The 21,205-nt window shown below is 40.1% G+C and overlaps 1 protein-coding gene across 1 annotated transcript in view; it reads left to right on the top strand.

Annotated features, from left to right (window-relative positions):
- The window catches only part of LOC147309096 (ras-related protein Rab-2A), a 30,901-nt gene that overhangs the window by 5,374 nt on the left and 4,322 nt on the right, over positions 1 to 21,205 (top strand). Inside the window, exons 2-7 of the mRNA XM_086271398.1 lie at positions 4,738 to 4,809; positions 6,431 to 6,498; positions 8,202 to 8,284; positions 10,251 to 10,343; positions 11,689 to 11,800; positions 17,839 to 17,907. Of these exons, the coding sequence (XP_086127524.1) occupies positions 4,738 to 4,809; positions 6,431 to 6,498; positions 8,202 to 8,284; positions 10,251 to 10,343; positions 11,689 to 11,800; positions 17,839 to 17,907 (497 nt within the window). The remainder of the gene's footprint in view (positions 1 to 4,737; positions 4,810 to 6,430; positions 6,499 to 8,201; positions 8,285 to 10,250; positions 10,344 to 11,688; positions 11,801 to 17,838; positions 17,908 to 21,205) is intronic.

Genomic DNA, 21,205 nt, shown 5'->3' with positions numbered 1-21,205 from the left:
CCCTGCCGACAGCCTATGGGGATGACAGCTTCAGATCACACTTGAATGCACTTGAGTAATACTTAATGTGCAAAAAACTGTTCCCGTGGACAGTTCCTGTCAAATTCCTCAGCAGGGATTGTGGTGCAGTCTGCTGACCTAGCCAAGCTTCAAGTTACTGCTGTAAATGAGCAGAGCAACATCTCACTGGCTTGCTGGACACTCCTAACACATCGGCACCAACCATGTGCAACAAGGTTGTGTATTGTGCCTGCTTAATGTCAGCGTTTTCTTGTCTCATTTCAGACGAAATAGTAATTTTTTCGCTTGTGTTATACTTTAATTCTCAGCCCACATCATCTCTTCATAAAACGTAATTGCTACATTTCTGAGTGCTAGAGATGAAATGGTATCAACATTTGACGTTTTTAGTGACCAGAATAACAGTATCAGGAATAAGTGAGTAGGGCTGGGCCATATCATACCGTTCACGGTAATACCGGTATAATGTTGGGCAATGATAAGAAAATGAAATATTGCAATAGAATATGGGTAAAACGCGCATGCGCAGTGCCTTTGTTTTCATATGCACATGGAGGAAAAAGCGTGCCGGCGACAGAGAATGAGAAGGGCGAAAGAATGAAACGGATGAACCAGAACTGGTTTGTAAAAATGCTGCAACTTCAGTGGTGTGGAACTGGTTTAGCTTTTGTCCATCAGATACACAACAAAGCACTATTTTTGGTAGCGCATGCTAGCGGGCCGTCGTTATTACTGTGTTTTTTGGAAAATACGGCGCGCTTAAAATCAATCCTTTGATTTTTCTGAAAATCGACAGTGCCCCCTATAATCCCGTGTGCCTTATGTATGAACTCTGGTTGTGTTTACTGACCTCGAAACGATTTTATGTGGTACACAGCGCTCGAAAATCTGTCAGACGTCTTTGCTAAGCTACGAAGCCGCACCGCTTGATGGATTGTCGGAGCATTACGGCTATCGTAGGCAGGAGCCTCGCGGAGTGATACGTACTGTGCTTCAGCATAATATTACCATATTGTGTGTGTATAAGCTCTTTTTAAGTTTTGTGGGTATTATACATGGTTATGCTGAGGACATGTCGGCCAATTTCCACTGGAAATGCCTTTTGGTTAAACTGTCAGCAAGGAATTTGCATTTGCACTGTTAAATTTTTATATAACTTTAATGCACATAAAAAAACAGCTGCTTGTTTAAGTGAAAATACATTGATGGTTTTTTTTTCACTAATAAAGTTGTGGAGTTGTAAAGTATTTTGTCTAGTGTCAATTATATCGTCAGTTATATCGTTATTGCAAATTTTCAAATGTATATCGTGATAAATAGTTTTGGTCATATCGCCCTGCTCTATAAGTGAGCATATTTACACATTTTCATGTGTTAGAGCCTCGACTTATTTTTCAGCAGATGAGGCCTGGAAAGGGATGTAATGCTCAATTTGTCCTGCCGGATTAACAGTTTCAACGGTTTTTGTCTGGAATGGGTAAGCAAAGACTGCAGTCATACTACATGTACAGCAGCACAACAGCATCCAATGTTTTTACATGAACAGTCACACAGAAAACTTCAGTTGTGATTATTGATAAGCTGTGAGCAAAATAAAAGGGAAAAGTCATTACATTTGACATTTCTCTGCTCTCACTATAATATTGTTTGTGGTGCTCACAAATCAGCTCACTTTCTGCATCCTCAGTATAAAACATGAACACAGACATCATGACGTCACTCGCTGATTTGTGCCCTGTTAATGTCTGTTATGGTTTTGTGTTGGTTGTGTCAGAAGACCTGACGTCATCAATGCCTCCTCACCGTTTATACTGGCACTGAGGCCATGCAGTCCTCCCGTGGACAATAGGTGTCACCACTGAAGCAAAACGTCAACTTCAACATCAATACTGATATAGGACTAGAAGTTGAAAGAGGAAGCACAGTGATTGCAGTATTTTTGTTTTTGTCTTTTTCAACGTTTTCTCCAGAACGTCTTACTCTTCAAGCCGTCCAATATCTCCTTCTGTACAGTCCAAGATCTCTGCACTTTAACTGGTGGTAAAAATGGACACAATCGTACACTCTTGTTTTCAACCTGGCCTCACCAACTGGCTGGGTTTACAAAAATTGAGTGGTGCGTGACTGGCTGAAACCACACCACAGCGTGGTTCATACTAGCAGACTTGTCAGTCACAAGTTGTTAGTCAGTGACCATCTTTTTAGCCAGCACTGTTTTTTCCCTCTTTTTACAGTTAAAATGAACAGAATTTACAAATGTGCTATTCATACCCAAAATGAATGACTGAGCCCATAAACCCATAATCCCATTAGGAAAGTATTTACAGAGATGGAGTTCAAAGGCAGTTTTCACACAAACATCTGTAGGAACCAAAAGTCCTTTTGCAGTTGTCACCCCTGATGGCCATTAAAAAAAAGTATGTTGCATTATCCTCACTTTTCAAACCCTAAAGCGATGTCAGTCTTTTGTACTGTCTGGTTTTCAATCGATTTTGGTTGAAGTGTGTTAGCTGTGATTTATTGTAATTAAAAACAATTTGAAATAGGTATCAAATAAAGGTAAGAACTAGTTCAGTCTGGGAAATTGCCCCATGGTATGAGACAACTTGTGAGGTGCTCGGCCATGATGGACCTGTTACTATGACAACTGTTGAAGTGAGCTGGAAAAGGATACTTTTTTACAAGGTATCCTTGTCTAAAGAACAGGGCCGTGGTTTATGAATCATTTTGTCGAATGCATCCTTTTTTTTTTTTTTTTTTTTTTTTAATGTTGCTAAAGGTCAAAGCTCCACTGTTCAGGCTTTTGTGAGAGATTTCCCATCAGTGTGTGAATGGGTGGATGACAGGTTGTGTAAAGCGCTTTGGGGTCCTTAGGGACTAGAAAAGCGCTATACAAATACAGGCCATTTACCATCATTAAAGATTTTGTTATTTGCCACAACTATGGGAGGTGGATATTTTTACTTGTTAGTGGATCACATTTGTTGAGTCATACTGGTGTTTGCTCAAAAAGCGCAATTTAATTATTCCACCTGTCAGTAATCCAGTCAACATGTTCCTTTTGTTGTCTGACAACCCAGCATGTATGTCCAAATTTTCCTCTGTGTGACGAGATCTGGTGAGAGCTAGACTGTTTGAAAGCACATTCACAGAAACCTATCACAGTCACTAATTATGACTCCAATTGTAGCCATGCTCTGCATTTAAAGACACAGCATGCTTTGATTCTAGGCCCCTGTAGACAGGTTGCTTTTGCTCTGAGGTAACAAGAGGTAACAGCCATCAAGCTGTTACCTCTTGTCAGAAATGAAAGGTTCTGCTATGTTAAAATGTATGTTAATTGCATTGTGGCTAATTAGAAAGATTGCTATTACTGTTTTGTTGCTTTAGTAGTGCAAGAGTGGCTATGAGCAGGTGTCTGTTGACTGACGGAGGTAACAATGACTTCACTGTTACACCTTTATTTAACTTTCTCGAGATCCCTCCATCCCTTACTAGCATCAGCGTCATCGCACAGGCCCTGCTTAGCAACTTGTGACCCGTGGAAACCATGGAAGAGGAAGACCATGTCGCACCTCCTTGAGTTTCTGCCAGCTACTGTCTCCTTAACGTTCTCTTTTATTCTCCTGTGGTCATCCCTCCCCCACTTCCTCCTCCTGTTTTTCTTCTTACACACACATATGTTCACACACTCCCAAACCCTTTGACTCCAAAGCCTTACTTACCATATTTGCTGAGTAAATCATTCTATACCAGCATTCTCCATTTTCTTGAATGTTCCTGACACTCTTGGTCTTTTTATAAAAGGGTTAAAATGGTATCAGGTTGAGTTAAAGTTTCTTTGCTTTCAAATGCATCTCTTCACCAATAGGCATCGATATTCTTAAGGGATTCCTCACCGTAGCATATTAGCCTTGGAGGTGGCAATGGGTTCAAGGTGGCAGGAATTACGGCTGTATTTATTTATTTTTTTTCTTTTGTTTCCTTGCTTTCGTAACTGCTCTTCACTAAAGGAAATTTTCTTTTTACTACACACTTACACACACACATCTCAGTGACAAGTGACTAACTTTTTTTAAATGTTGTAGAAGTACTGTGGCACCAAACCTGTTGAGTGTGTTTGTCATGCTTCTAGATATTTGTGTTGAGGAAATAACAGCTCGCACTCTCTCTGAGAATCTGCTCACCATTTCCATCTGTAGTTTGTAATGCAGTTAAGTCAATGTGTCTTTGATTTAATGATTGCATTTGCAAACACCTGTCATCTGACTTCCTAACTCGCTGTTTCGCTTTGGGGTTTTTTTTCCAGTTGAGAATAAATTACCTAAAACAGAATTATGAACAATGAAAGTGTTGCTTTTGTAAGTGTTTGTGTATCTGTGGGAGTTTGCCACATTCAGAGCTGAAGGTATGTGTGGATTGCCATTGAAAATAGGCACGCTCATTAGTGCCCTTTTGGCTACATAAAAATTAGCCACCTTTTATAGCTCAGTTAGCTTGCTAATAGTTAACTGGAGCAAAGCTGATGAAATGGTGTGCTCCCTGCTGGGTCATTTGAACATGATGTTGACTCCAGTTGTCTTATATTAAAAATATAAGAGTTGTAACTTGGTGTTTTGCCAACCTACAAACAGCAGTGGCTCTGACTTGTAGTATTTTATTGTCAGCATATGAATGAATCCCCTTTAATTCTGTTTGTGTACTTTTTCTTTTCAGGTGTGGGAAAGTCATGTCTATTACTACAGTTCACAGACAAGAGGTTTCAGCCAGTTCACGACCTCACCATCGGTAAGACCACCTGCATCATTTATAATAAAAACATAAAGCATAATTAGATGACTTTTACTAATTAAACTTGATAGACTAGGTCAGACTAAAGTAAAGTAAAAGCAATATAGCTGATGCTATGTTAACAACATAAAAAACTAAGTAAAAAGTAATTAGATGCTGAGTTAACCAAAACCCTTCTGATATTCAGATAATTCAGATTTTACTGTGTACAACTCCAGTAGATTTGACAGAGAGGAGTAACCTCTTACAATTGCATCCGTTACAGAAAATTGCTTAATTACTTTGTGCAGTATGAATGGCCATAAAGCCAGCTCTCAGCTTTGCAGCCTCCAGTATTATTGAAATGCAGATGCTGCTCATTTTACGTTTTCGCTCGCTTCTTCATTTTTCCTCGACACACTTGTGTACCTGGTCTGTACCACCACAAAACGTCTGCCCCCTTCCTTCTTTCACACAGCCCTTCTTTGCATGTGATTGGCTGCACGGTGTGCCCATCAAAATAAAAACCCACCCCTGCCCTGTATGGATTCTCAGCAGTGCTGAGTTCCATAGTGCTGTTTAAATCCGAGTGGGTCAGCGGCCTAAGCCATATACTGGATCTCTTGCCAGCTCGTGTGATCTATGTACAATGAAAGAATGAGTTGGAAATCACATGCTTTGTAAAGCAGCTTCAGCCGCAACACCACCCCTGCTACAGGGGAGGAGCCACTGATAAATAAATAAATAAAATATAAAGCCAATATTTACATCCAATTTTAGCCTTTGGCCTAAGAGCAGATATGTGATTTCAACTTCAAATTTGATCTTAAGCACAATGCAATGTATACTTTTTTGTGTCTGTGGGGCAATTTATGTTGGGCTCAAAACACAGATGACCCAGTAATTATAGCAGCTATAATCCTTATCAAGTGTTATGTCATGTAGAAATTCAAACCTCAGATTACACACATTATGCATACCACTTGCGATCACTGGTTGTGTGACAAGAACAGCATGAAGCCATCACACAAGCCCCACAGCCTCCATCAGCATTATTTAAGATTGTAGATAAGATTGATTAAGGTTGTGTTTACATTGTGGTACTCTTCATGGTCTGTATAAAGGTGGATCTGGAGAGTATGAGATAAGTCCAAGTGGGTCCATCTCCTCAGCTTTGCTCATATTTAAAATAAAATGTCTGGCATCAGACCTCTCCACAAATCTCTCTTCCTGTGAACTAGGCTGAGGGATCTATACGCTTGTGCAGAAAGAAAAGCATAGCTGGGTTTGACTTCTCCAACAGAAATTATAAATGGATTTTCATCATCTCGGTTAAAATCAACAAATGGCCGATCTGCAAAGCTTTTGAGGTGTTTCAAGTGCTTACTTGTCAAACTGCAATTATGTTAAGGACATTATCCATATCCTGCACATTGCCTGCAGGCAGATGATAATGGATATTATATAGAATCGACCTCTAGCTTGAATACAGACGCATGTCTTTTTAAAAGCATTTGATTGCTATCAGAATCCATCAACAGATAATTAACAGTTAAGAAAAAAGTCTTCTGTGTAAGATCTGTGTAGCTTTTATTTAGAAAGGGTTATTCACCCATCTTCTGTGATTGTGTCTATGCAGGTGTGGAATTCGGCGCGAGGATGATCACTATAGATGGCAAACAGATCAAATTGCAAATCTGGGATACGGTAATACATATACTGTTTTTCTACCTTTTCTTTTTCAAACAGAAAATATAACTTGAATTTGTTTCCTCAACTGTAAGTGTATTTAAGTCTTATAAATGAAGGTTTCAAGCTTGTTAGTATAATGTGGCAGGAATGTATTGAATTTTGTTTGGCTTTTATTTTTTCCAAAAACTGCAACATTATTATTCTTTTATTATTATTTAACTTATGTGCAGCACTGCAGAGCAAGGACCCTTTTCGTTTGTTTATCTAAAATGCATGCCTGCATTATGGGACAGTCCCAGAAAATGATGTAACATTGTGACTTTTGGATTGGTGGACTGTGATTTTTCACAGCTTGCACTTACAGCTTTAACCAACAGATGGCGTTAGAGCTCTTTGAATACCTGTTCTCTGATCTTAAGGAAGCAGTGTGAGAAAAGGGACCAGCATTTCAGTCCTGGTTCTCTGGTCCCAGGATAGTGCATTTTGGGGGGCCCACCAGTGAGATTATTGTCTTTACCTGGTTTTCTGGGTTTGGCCAAAGTGAAAATCTCAGCAACAAATTTGGATTTGTATAGTACATAATCTCCGAATAGTTAGAGAAGCCACTTGGGTTATTGTGCAGGCTGCACTTGCCACATGTATGCTTGTGTGTTTCTTTATGCACGCCTGTGTGCCAGATGGCAGACAGGCACAGCGTTCCCTCTCTTTCACCCTTATTTATCATTTATTCACTAATAGCATTACTGGCTGGTTGACTGCTCCTTGAACATCTCGCAGACTGCTCTAGTGACCAGCTAACTTGGTGTTTGCTGCACTGGCTGACCAAACTTCTGAATGGCTTTCTATCTGGCTAACTTACCCAGCTTGTTGGCTGTCCTCACTAGTTTTCTGACTCACAAACCAACTGCTTCGCTGGGTGAGACGTTGACAGCCTGGTCCCCTGACTGGCTGAATGATTCACCTCCCTGTCTTTCTGACTGTCTGGTGTTCAGATGAGGTCAGAGCAGCATGGGACTTGCAGCTGCTAGGATAGAGTGTCGTTTTGTTTTCTGCTCGGGCTTGGACGAACACAGGCGACATTGTTACTGTACATTGAATAGCAAGAGAACATGAATAGATATTGCACTGGGGGGGGGGGGGTTGTAAGAATACCGGATGATGAAAATAATGAAGGAAAGATGTCTTTCTTCGATCACTTAAAAGATGAGTGATCGAAGAAAGACATCGAAAAAGTGAGATAACGAGGGGATGATAATAATGTAGTGGGGTTCACTGAACAAGGTGACCCAGAGAGCCAGCTTGACTAGCGGAGCTAGTCCTTCTGTTCATCATAAATATGGAGAAACAGCAAGGTTAGACATACAAGCAGAGAGAAAGAAAGGGATTGTGAAAGATAGATGGAGAATGAAAGAGAACTCTATTGTATCCGATTACAGGCTATGCTCTGTCCTGTCCTCTCCCCAGCTGACTGAAAACCCAGAGCTGGACTCTGCTAGAGAATCAGGACTGATGTATAACATGTATTAGGACTAGACAACATGGGAGCTTGCAGAAGAGCTCAGCTGTTTGAATGAATTGCAGAGCTAAAAAAGCAGACCTGTGAAGCCAAAGTCTTTGTTGGGGCCCTTGAAAAACCGACAACTCTGCAGGTGTCTGCAGACATTTCAATTATTCAGCTTTCAATTTCTGTTTATTAATATATGCATGTGTTTCTCCAGGCTGGTCAGGAGTCGTTCCGGTCCATCACCAGGTCTTACTACAGAGGAGCGGCAGGAGCACTCCTAGTCTATGACATCACAAGGTAACAATCAGTCAGTCAATCATACACATGCTAGCTGAGTGTTTATAAGACACAATGCAATAGAGATGAACCGCAGTAGAACTACAGTCATGTTACAAGCATCCTTTCCTCACTATGGATAATCTCCACTTGTATGTTATGAGCATGTTGTGATATCATCGTAGACTCTATATAAATGTCTGGCGTCACCCATTAGTTGCTAGTGTTGAATGCTAACCATTGTCATCTGCTGGCTTACCAGCTATCCCTGAAAGTTAAATTACAGCACTGATAAATGGAAGTGACCTTAGCGAGCTAAGAAACTAGCAATGAGGCTAGATCAGATGTTGTTGAAAGAGGTATCCCTAATACTTAATTTATCCAAAAGTTATAAAGATACTAGTGTAAAAATCATCATGCTGCTGTTGAAAAAGAAAGGATGGCCAAAGTCAGTAGCGCATTTTAGCCGAGCTGTTTAAAACCCACCGGCAGTTCAACACTGTGAGCCATAGAAACATATATATTGTCATTTACTAGTTTAATTACCTTTAATTGTGATGATTGAGTTTCATATTCTTAAGGGGTTAAATGTTTTCTGTCCCATGACTTTTTGTCCAGGGTAATTCATTCAGGATTTCCACTCCACCAACTCATGATAATCCGTTTTCTTTGGAATATTTATGATCCCCAGTGGAAGAATCCTACCCTTCATAGCTCTGACATTCTATATGCAGTTGCAGTCAGTTGACTATGGAGTCAGCCCTTTTGTAGTCTTGAATTTTCTGTTACATAAACACATTTGCAATGGTAGACGCTCACATTAAACTGGCAAAAGTTTTGAGTAATGTTTGTGACAATATCCCTAATACACTCATCTCAGGCATATGTCCACCTGCTGTCCAAACCTAATGTTTACAAGGGTCAGTCAGAAAACAGTTGGCTTTAAGGGAGGGTGGCTGTAAAGGGGGAAGGGTTCAATGCTTGTTTTAGACAAAGAATGCACCAAGGCCTACTACAAGCTGAATAAGGATCATTTTGAATGTTGAGTCTCACAGAGTTGCTATAGTAGAGTGAAAAATAAAATGCTGGAAATGAGCAGAACAGATTTTGTTTTTCATTCAAGTATTATTAAGAACTGGGAAACTGGAGTCCACTGAAGAGACTTCAGACATCAGAGCTCGCAAAATCGCGAGCCCTGGAAATTATAGGATGAGCTGGGGAAAAAAGGCCAGTGTGGGGTCAGATATGTAATGACATCCTGTCAACTGTGATACGGTGATAAAGATTCATTATAGCAGTAGTTTATAGCTCACAGTCTTAGTGCCAGTTGTACTGTCTCGAAGTGTTTTTGTTTTTTTGTTTTTTTAAATCAGAACATTTTTATTATATATTAAGTTTTAATTCCAACCCTGTTGATTGCATGAATGAAATTTTCTGAAATTAAGAAAAGAAAATTCATTTATTAGGTGCACTGGTGTGTTTTAAAGGCCCTGACCATTAACTGCATTGTGTTTGAAACCAGCTGGCGAATCGAGCTTTGATGATCTGTCTCTCTTTCGTCTCTTGTTTCCTTTCATGTGTTTGCTGTAGATACTCTAATAAAAGCAGCAATCCTAGTGAATGACAATTCATCCGTTAGTGCTCAGGTATATGAAGAGTTGAAAACTGTCTGGAGATGTATTCCCATCACATTTGTCACCTGTAAGAAATTAAACTGAAGCAATAATTATTGCGATTAATGTGCATAAAGGAGTTACAGAGGTAGATGTATATTTTTCAGGATGAGGGAGTTTTCTGTTTAAATAGTTGGCATAATTGCAAGAGGAAGTGGCACACACATCAGTCACCAATTTAAAAGGAAACGGCAGATCTGTAAAATCAGTTATGTTTATGCGTCTGCGTGACAACAGCTGCTTTATCTGGCATGCTTTCAGTTTGATCTCAATGCAGTCATAGTGAAACCATCAATCTGTGCTCGTTTGAACAGAAGGGACACTTTCAACCACTTGACGACCTGGTTAGAGGATGCCCGCCAACATTCCAACTCCAATATGGTCATCATGCTCATTGGCAACAAGAGGTAACATGTTTTTTAGTTTGTTAGTTTGCCCCCCTCCCCCCTTCTACGGTGATGGCTGCCCACTGCCCTACATAACGCTGTACCATTAATAGTGTGTTTTACAACATGTTGCTGTGTAACGATGACTTGTCTGACTTTGTTTTTTATGGCTGAGGCTGGTCATAATTTTACACTGTCACTAAGTGTGTAATTCAGTCACTTCTGCTTTTCTCCCCCAGACACACTCTGTGCTCAAGCTTACATAACACACCACCATGTAAGAAACTTGTCACAACAAGTGACGTCCATTGCTAAATGTGCTTTAATATTTACAACTTACATGAGGAAGTTTCTTTCCACAGTTCTCTTCAGCTGGTATTGAACAAACTGCTTGCTCACTCATATTCTGTAAAATGACAGTTTCCAAAAAATGTAGCTTTTGATACAATTACAGACACATTGGCATTAACTCTGCCGTTTAAAAAGACATTTACTTTGTGTGATCTGAGGTGGAATTGTTGAATTTAGAAAACGGCAATCTACACTAAGCTAGCAGTAAGTTAGCCACCTAAAAGCAGAAGGCATTACTCTCTTACTCTCTGCTGCTAGACATTTCCCAGTCAAGACCTTAAAGTAGCTTCATGATATCATGAAGTAGCAATTCAATTCAATTTTATTTATATAGTCCCAAACCACAACATCAGTCACCTCAACGAGCTTGAGGATAAGTTTTCAAACAAGAAAATGTTAATTTGATATATGTTATATGTCCGGTTTTGCCGTGTGTTTAAAAAATAAAATAAAATCCTTCCAAAATGTCTTGGATCTTTATCCAGATCAACTCCAAAATCTAATCACTTCTGAGTTGTTGGGCTAATCCCAGTGTCTGGTAAAATGTTTGTGTAAATCCATCCATGACGTTCTAAATAATCCCACTAGTAAACAGACAAGCCAAATGTAGGTACAGATTTCTTGGGATTTACAAAGAGAGCATAAAATGTTTAATTTGTTTTTGTTTAATTTATATTTCTCATCATTTTGATGCAGAATGGAAATAATGGCTTTAATTTTTCTTAAATGAGTAGTTACCAGAAGTACACAAAATACAAGCCCCTGACAAGAATGGACCCAGAGAAAATTCAGTTGCACGCTATAGTTGTAATGAGTTTGGCTACAAGGGTGCTTCATTTTTAAAAAACATAGTTTAAAGTGATCTTCTGCAATTTCTACCAAAACTGCTTTTGTAAAATCAGTAATCCTGTAGCAAATAAGGATACACGTGACCAACACTGAACTGCCTAGCAATTTAGTTTGTAATTCATGGCTTGCTACATCATTTTATAATTGATTGTATCTATTGTTTTAGTGACCTGGAGTCAAGGAGAGAGGTGAAGAAAGAGGAAGGTGAAGCATTTGCCAGAGAACATGGACTCATATTCATGGAGACCTCAGCTAAGACTGCCTCTAATGTAGAGGAGGTAATTCCATACACGCAACCCTACCAGCTTTCACCACCTATTTATCTGAATTAGGAATTTGCCTTGGAGGTCAGCATTATATTTGAATATATTTTAGGAAGTCTTTATAATCACAGTCAGCTGGTTGTGATGGTAGTTCATCTGAAGATGGTGATAGCCCTGCTAAATATCTGCTTATTGTGAGTATGTTATCACATAAGCGCTGCCATAGGCTCATAGACGAAACACATGGACTGTATATAAAAAATCAGCATAACTTGCTGGTGAGGCCAACATGGAGGGTCTTTAACTTGCTTTCTTTTTAATCGCCAGCAGGGGGAGAGTTCTTTCTTTCCTTTTTTTTTTTTTTTTTTAAAGGAGTTTAGTTTTATAGAAATATATTTTTAAAAAATGGCCCCCAGCTTCCTCAATCTGGTCTAGATTCTGATCTTTTTGTGTACACCATACTTGTTGTTTTGTATCACATTTAGTTAAAAGGGAGAGGAAGGATATGATTTAGGGTGGACCTACCTTGTTACTGATTCTTGGGTGTGCTGTGTCCCTCAATTTCTGAGTCAGAACCCACCCTTTGCTCAGTGTCCAGACACCAAGACTTTAACTGCCAAAACACTCACATTGCAGCACTGCAACAGGACTAGCTACAGGATTGCAACGAATAGCTACAGCCATCTTGTATATACAGTCTATGCATTCAGCCCAGTTTGGGAATTTTCATGCATAATCATATATTCCTTTCTCAGATATATAAAATCTCCAAAGTAACAATATGGATGGAAAAATATTTTGTCCATTGAATTAGTAAGATTTGTAATTTATTAGCCAAGTTGCAGCTGTGTTTCTGAAGCAAACATACAGACAAAACAAATTTTCCTTCAGGTTTAATTTGTATTCAAGATTACTATTTAGGTCAGATAAATGCTGAAAACCAACCTATAAAGAATTCATAGACTTCATGCTGTTTGTGGAACACATTAATCAAGCACAATTCATCTTTGTCCTTTTATAGGTCCAAAGTACATTGTAAGTTTCTAACGTAAATCTTCTAGTTAAGTTAGTTTTTCCATTCTTACACAAACTGAATTTTAAATGCTTGTTATTTTTAAAAGATGTGCAAATATGTCTAAAAATATAACGGTACCCCTTCATTTTCTTACACGCCCCTGATATTCCTGTATTTACCATTCAGTGCATTAGCTTTAACAAATTACCTGTAAAAAGTTTTATTGGGGCTCAGAAACACAGTAACACAAAATCAACTTTGTGTCTAACTTGCAAACTCACACTCACAGTCTTCCTCGTCAGTTGGTTTCTGGCCTGAAAAGCCTCAACATTTGTAATGTTGCCACATTCATCGTCTGCAGCCAGAAAAGACCATATTTTGACAGTAGGGCCAAATGCAAAGTTATCAGCTAACAATGGCAATCTTGGTTAGAGAACTGCATACAAAAACTGTATGGATGCAACATGTAGACACAGAAACCTGATAAACAAAATGTACAGAAACTGGAGTACAAGATGTTTGAATGTCTCAAGCGGCAGGCCTGAGGATTTGTCTGATAATTCGCCACCAGAGGTCATGACTAATAGACCACAATCAGGTGGCTGTGTTGCCACAACTCTAACTTTAAAGCTTAAAAAACATGTAAGATACTTTTTAGCGATTGCGAGATTGTTTATAAAATAGAAAACTGGAACTGCCTATAAAAAGTTTTCGGCAGTTCCACGATAGCTTAATTTACCAGCCCTGGATGTGGCGACTTGTTTACTGCCAATAGCCTTAAACACTACATAACTTTTTTTTTTTTTTAATGACCAGCAATAACTGTTGTTCCAATAAGACTTGTGGTTTTATAGAAGTCTGTCAGAAAACAACCCTCTGCTCTGACCTTCACAAACCCTTTCCTTCATAGTCTCAGTCATGCAAGCCCATGGTGTAAGTGTGAAGTATTTTAAAAGTTAGACAAGAGAAGATTGTCCAGGATGTTATCATTGTGATTGAAAAGTTGTTACCCAAATAGCGTGGTTTCTCAGTTAGACACACCCCTGGCTCGTCACATCTGGCTTCAGGACACCAAAAAAACACCATGTAAATGATTTTCCACTCTCTGTGAAGAAGACGCTCAGTCGAGGCTTCAAACCTGCACTTTACAATCCATTGGGTGACATCCATCTTTCATATACCTGTCTATGCCAACAACACATGTATTTCAGAATCAGAATACTTTATTGATCCCTGGGGGAAATTATTTATTTTTTTGTTACAGTGCTCCATTATAAACAAACATTGACAAGACAGACAATAGGCTAACTAAGAATAGTACAATATATATATTTCACTTATTAATAAATAGCTGAAAAGAAACATGTGCAGTTGTAGCAGCAAACAGTGTGTTAAGTGGATGGATTGTACAGGGAGATGGCCACAGGCAGGAAAGATTTCCTGTGTCGTTCAGTGGTGCTTTTCGGTACTCTGTCTCTCACTGAACGTGCTCCTGTGACTGACCAGCATGTCATGGAGTGGGTGGGAGGTGTTATCCAACATTGTCTTTATTTTGGACAACATCCGCCTCTCCGACACCACCTTGAGGGAGTCCAGCTCCATCCCCACAACATTACTGGCCTTACGGATTGGTTTATTGAGTCTGTTGGCATTTGTTTTTACATGTTCCATGATAAACAAGTCTGTGCACATTTTGGATCAGTAGTAAAAGTCAACACACATTTTTTTTCTTGTTATAATGTTCTGTGTCACAGATTTAACATTTGACTAAATTCCACATCAGACTCAAACCTCCTGATTAACCAGCAGTGTCAAGGATCACAATGGTGGTGTATAACCTTACCAGCCTCACAGTAGTATCACAAACTCCAGTTGGCACTCTGAGCATCCTTCTCCACCCCTGAGAGAGAGACACCCCTGGTGATGTTGTGTGTAATGAATGCATGGCGTCGTCTTCTGGGACCCCTCTCTCACTTATCCAATCACATAAATCCTATCCTACACAGTGCAGCATGCAAGCTAGGAGCACGGCGCTGTATGTTCATGTGTGGGTGGGTGTCAGTGGTGATTTGGTTTTGGGGTTTTTTGGGTGTGTGTCTTGTTTTGCTTTTATTTCCCCCCAATCTCTCCTTCATACCGTCTTACGCCTGGCCTATATCATGCAAACACATACACCAACACCACTGATGAGTCGAGTCCTTTCTTGGGTTAAGATAAGGGGGAGGTGTGCGTGTGCGTGCATGCGCGCGTGTGTGGTATGATTAATTTGTCTCATTAGTGTCCTCTGAATCCTCCTGATACCACTCCTCTCCACCCTTCCCTTCATCTCTCCTCGCTCCATCCCTCCTCATCCCTTGACGTCCATCATTTGCTCTTTAGCTCTCCTCCTTTACCTCCCCCATCCTGCTCCACGATTCCTTTCTTCCTCCCCCCTCCTCCAACGTGTCTTCCTGCCCTTTTTTATTCATTTTATCCTCCCCCAATTCCCTCCTCTCCTGCTCTTCAACCCATCGCCTCCCCTCCTCTCTCGAGCAGTATATCAACCGGTTATAGTTCATACATATTCATAACCTCCACCCCGCCTCCCCTCACAGCGACATTCAGCAGCCAATCAGCATGCTGGGTTTGTCGTCAGGGTCTGTGGGTGGACATTGAGGCTGATAGGATGGTCCTTACAGATAGATGGAGAGAAATTGCTGTAAGCACCTTTTCATCATCTCTTCTGCCCACCCTTCCTTCACTAAGATCCTAACCTTAACCTCTGCTCGCTTCTGTTCTTGTTCACCAGTCTTTCTTCTTATATTTCTTCACCTCTGCTGGTTTTTTTTTTTTTTTTTTTTTTTTTTTTTTTGCCCACTGATTAATTGCTTGTTTACTGTATTTAATTTTTTTTTAAATATTTTTTCCCAGTATTCTGTTATCAGCCATGTAATGGTTTTTCACTCTCTATTCTTTGCCCTATCACCATCTATAAATCTTCTGTAGTCACCTCAGTTTTCTCCCTCTTGTTTTCACTTTCTACACATATCTGCAGGTCCATTAGTTTAACTCAAAAAAAGAAAGTCTAAGTACATTTGATGGTAAAGAGGGTGCAGTGATGAGTTGAAGAAGGGAAAGAGGACAGCATGAGGAGGACAGAGTACACTAGAGTGCACCCTTGGGCTCAGTCTATTTCCGACAGGGTGTCAGATAGAAGTTCAGGACATATTTTCAGTTCTTGAACATTCCTTTTTTTCTGATGAGGCTTAGTTTTGACTGCCATTACTTATATGAGCCGGCATTGTTAGATCATTTCTACATAGAGTGAAGGTTATGACATCTGAGCTGGTGTCGCATTTCTAGTTATCCCAGCTGCTCTTGAGCTCGGACCCTTGAGACAGAAAGACTCCCCCTGGAGACGAATGCATCGATACCGTAGTCATAGGCCGGTCGCTCAGGGAGATTAATTCTACTTTATTCAATCATCTTTGATCCTTGCTGTGCTCTTAGTAAGCCCAAAGTAAGTGTGAGTGTGTGTGAGTGTGTGTGTGTGTGTGTGTGTGTGTGTGTGTGTGTGTGTGTGTGTGTGTGTGTGTGTGTGAGAGAGACAAACTTTGTATTGTCTGCTTGTGTGTTCTGCTCAGATCTCTCTTGCTGATCTGCTCAAAAGGGCAACTGCATCTTCTAACAAGGTCTTACGCCATATCGCCTTAACTTCTCAAAGCTGGCTTGAAGTGCTTGGATAGTATTTGCAGAACAATCATACTTCTCAGTAGTAGTGTACATCATAAGCTCTTTAAGCCTTAACAAAACACAATTTTGAGAACATCTTCCAAAGAGCTCAGGGGTGCCAAAAGCCCCAATTTTACTCTTCTTTCTTTCTGTCTATATAATTTGGTAAATTGCAAGTTATGATAAATGTGTAGCTCTGAAGTCAAATATGAGATATCTTTAACATGTTTGAGCTAATTTGTTCAAAGAATCAAAACACAAAAACACCAGACATAACTCCCGCTGAATTTACATGTGAGAAGCATAGACTGAATATAAAAGATGGACCTACATGCCTTCTAATGAGCTGTTAGAGGCTGCAGAGTTATACAACTGTGTGCTTACATGTTAGAAACATAGCTTGCAGAAGAAGCCTTTTAAACTTAAGTTTTGTTTCTTTTTCTGAGGGTTTATTTTATTAGATTGTCATTTTCTACATGCAGCTTTTATGTCGCATGCAGCATGATGTCACCTTTTTTTTTTTTTTTTTTTTTTAAATCTTTCTTTAGGTTGACATTTTTTTTCTTTACTAATTTTAGGGTTAACTTAGCATGCAAATACTTAACATTATTTTAGAAGCATGACTAATCATACAACACTTTATGAAATGCATTTACTTAAGACTGATATTATCTGCTTGTGGATTCATTGGTGTTAGTGTGTTTGTTGTCCAATAAGTAACTTAAAGGTTTGAAAGGATTTGTTTGTGCTTTAAATAGAGAGCTGAAGTCAAGGTACGTCTGACCTAGCCTAGCAGTTAGCATTTTTTCCAGAGTAAGCACAGCTGCGCAGACATTTTATGCCTTTATCATGTGGAGACTGCACCATCGAACACAGATTTTTTTGGTGACCGTTTTTGGTTATCATTTGCCTGCCAGGTGTGTTTTTCCACTCACACAAACTTGTGAATTTATTTGTGTTCAGCAGCCAATAATTAAATATAGATCGTCTGACTTTGTTACTTGCACTTGACACACCTATATGGAATATTTAACAGATCAGTTCATGCTTTGTGTCACTGATGTGAGAGAGGGCATAAAACTGGGAGTGGTAAGTTCACTGTGATGTCAAGTTTCAAAGTTCTGTGAGGTGTTTTTGAGCTGTGACGGGAAGCTCGGGCTGCAGCTGAACAGTAAATGGCTGAAAGTCAGAGCCTGGTTATGTTACTGAAACTTGAATTTGCTTTGCATTCCTAATGACATGAGGCTCATTTATAGGAGTCAGCATAAAAAGATGGTTTTAACCTTCCTGTCCTCTCTGTCTGTTTCACTTCCTGTCTCTACGGCAGGCTTTCATCAACACAGCCAAGGAGATCTATGAGAAGATCCAGGAGGGAGTGTTTGATATCAACAATGAGGTGAGATACTGTGTTCCTCCTGTGTTGGGTTTTTTTTCCTCCCTGAGCCGCCTTCTCTCTTCTTTGTTCTTCTCTTTCCTTCCCCTCTTCTTCCTCAGTGTGGTTTTGCAGCAGTGTGTGTGGTTTGCCATGCTCCCTCTCTTTCAAAAAGAAGGGGAAAAAAGCCCTCCACTCAGCTTCCTTTGACTGCAGCCAAGCAAAACTCCCAGTGTTCCTCCTCTCCTCTGCTCTATTTTCCACACACACTCTCTTCACTTCTTAGTTTGCGCTCTCTCCCTGTCTCAGTCTCCCTGTCTCACTCTCTCTGTCTCTCTCTCGGCATCTTGCCAGCTCATAAATTCCTCACATCCCACAAGGTCTCAGTCATTGGGCAAGAAAACAAACACTCAGCCAGCCAGTCAGACTGGAAGCTGCCCATCCAGCCAAATAGAAAGTTTGTGAACCAGACATTGAGATTCATATCATCATCTTAGTGAAAGACTAAGTGTAAGAAAGGCTAATTTCACATAAAGAGTGCAAAATCCAAACACTCGGAATCCATTCATTAAAATTCAGAGCACTATTATTTATACAGCGTGACAGGAGTGAACTCAAAGTGCTTTCCCAGTGTAGGAAAAAGGATTAACATTCCAAGTATTGAAAAACATACGGAATAGACTGTGACAGCACTGAATAGTGAGTTTAAAAGGAGAAGGATGTATACAGATTCAAATTGGGGGAAAATGAAATAAACAATTACAATAAATAATAAAAATGGCTAACTGTAATAGAAATGCACTGACTGCAATTTTCTTGGCCAATTTGTGTTTTGGTTTTTGGTTTTTTTTGTGGGGGTTTTTCCTTCTTGTTCTCCCAGAAGTATAAGCTCCCTTGTCACAAGGGGTCACCACAGCGGGTAGCTCCGGATGTTTGATTTGGCAGAGTTTTACACCAGATGCCCTTCCTGACACAACCCCAAAGGGGATTTGTGTCTTCTGCCGATACCGATTTTAGCTGATTCACGTTTTCTATCTATGAGCTCTGACAGCATATACAGACTAAATGATTACATAATATTTTTTTTCTTGATAAAAGAAATCCCTCAATTTTACAGAAAAATGCAAGTTATAGTTACTCATTGTGGTTAAAGTCAGGACCTGTTAACACAAATATCATTGTAGGTTTAAGATCTTTTTCCACATTATTAAACATATTTAGTTATAAACTTAAACATGACACAAGCTTTTGTAACATCCACAGTTGATAATACTGCCTACAATGCTCTGATTGGCTGTGATAATAATGCAACCCCATGATGAATCTCTGAAGGTGAATCTCCATCGAGAGGCTAATATCAAGTTCACTGTGGACGTGCACCAAGTTGGCTATCCAGTCCAGATGGTTATCTCCAAATTGTGAAGCACATAAATGTGTTTCCTGTAGTCACATGATGTAAGTCGTGTAATGGTTCTCAAACACACACACATATGCAGAGTGCCAGAGTTTGGTGCCTGTCAGGCTCGCCAGCCCTCAAGTACAGGCAGTGGGCAGGCAGAGCTGGAGGAAGCCAGCCACAGAGTGTTTTTGTTATTAGTAACAGTAAGACGGAGCGAAGGCAGGCCGGCCGGCCAAACCACATCAGCTGACTGGCTGCGAGAGAGAGGGAAGCCCCACCAGAAATGTTGGCAGTCACTATGAGAAAACACACTCACTCTCACACACACATGGCCTTAGCTCAATAAATGTGATTTAAAGGCATACAGGGTTTCCCAGAGGCACTACTGCTACTGAATGTAGGAGGGGGGGTTACAGTGAGAGGAGGAGATAAATATATACAGAGGCAGAGAGCGAGGGAGGCTGAGACTGTGCTACAGCCACACAGAGAGAGACATGATGAAACACAGAGGGAAAGTGAGCACTACAGTACAGAGAGAGGGAGGGAGAGATGAAAGTGTCTCCCTACCACCCACCTGCCTCTCTTTTTCCTCGTTTCTTTTCTTTTACAAGTGCTTTTCTTTTTTTCCCCCAGCGTCCTTGAGTGCTGCTGGTGTTTCCTTTTCTTTTGTGCTACGCAGCAGCACCTGTTGCTTCCTCTGTGATGAGATCTAATAGGAGCTCCCACAGGCACGGTTCAGTGTTAATCTCACCATGAAAGCTATAACACAGTCATTCTGAGGTGGCTTTATTTAGTCCAATACTGCGACTGCACTTTTTTGTTATAGCTGGGCCTGTTTTTCCATTTCATTGAGCTATACAGTATATGACTGTTTTTGTGTTTTTAAAAAAACGAAAAGAGAAGAAATCTATGATGCGAATTAGATATTTGTTAATCTAACTGTGTCTAGACACCGATAGTAATCCTACAGTTTCATTGTACATGTACAATGACAATAAAGGGCTATTCTATTCTGTAACTTTAGCTACACTGTGAATGATGCTATGATGCTATTAGTTGGATGAATAAAGTGGACATCAAGGCATTGGTTTGAAGCCTTATCCTGTTAAACATACTTCACCACGGGACTACATTCAGACCCAAAAAAGTTTTCTGGTTAACTTTGTTACTGCCGACAGTTGCCAGCTTGCATAGCTCACTGAGCTCAGCTGCATGTTCACACGCCGCCTTCTCCTAGCTTTAGCACACCTGTTGTTTGATAGGGGCCTGGTCCCACTATGGGCACAGTGAGAGACATCGAAAAGTCTGCGAAGGAGTGTTTGCTTAAACTCTCTTACAGGAATTTAAAGCTGTCACCTGAATGTTGCAGTAACATGAACCTTTAAGAATAATATAAACTGGTCTGCCTTGTTTTACGTGACATCTTACAGACTGGAAAATGTCACAGGTAACTGGGTAAAGTGGTACCAGGACCAACACTGTCATGTCTCCGAAATGGCAAATAGGTCAATAAAATGGGTAACAACAACAGCAAACAAAAAAAAAGGACAAAAATCCCTGCTTATTTTAAAATATATTTCCTAATAGTGCCGATAGAAATACCTGCTCTTACCTTCCAAACTGTGCTGTTTACTTTGTTGGACATCAGCTGTTGCTTTCCGTCCCTCCCCTCCAGACTCCAGGTTCAGTTAGTAATTGCTTTAGCACTTTTCTACTCTGAGCACTTAAAGACTCAAAGATGAATTGATGCTGTGGTCTCTCACACTGTCAATGCCTCTTTCGTGGGACACTTTATGTTCTACTCGTGTCTGATTATTTTTATAGCTGCAACGAAAGCACTGTGCGCTAGGGCTGGGCCATATCATACCGTTCACAGTAATACCGGTATAACGTTGGGCAACAATAAGAAAATGAAATATCGCG

The sequence above is a fragment of the Aulonocara sp. 'chitande type north' Nkhata Bay genome, linkage group LG18 (genome assembly GCF_057382095.1).
Source record: "Aulonocara sp. 'chitande type north' Nkhata Bay isolate Kocher_YH1m ecotype deep benthic linkage group LG18, A_spYH_male_GT1.1, whole genome shotgun sequence".
In the NCBI taxonomy this organism is placed as follows: domain Eukaryota; kingdom Metazoa; phylum Chordata; class Actinopteri; order Cichliformes; family Cichlidae; genus Aulonocara; species Aulonocara sp. 'chitande type north' Nkhata Bay.
Note: the sequence above shows the minus strand (reverse complement) of the source record. Positions and strands in the feature narration are given on the sequence as shown.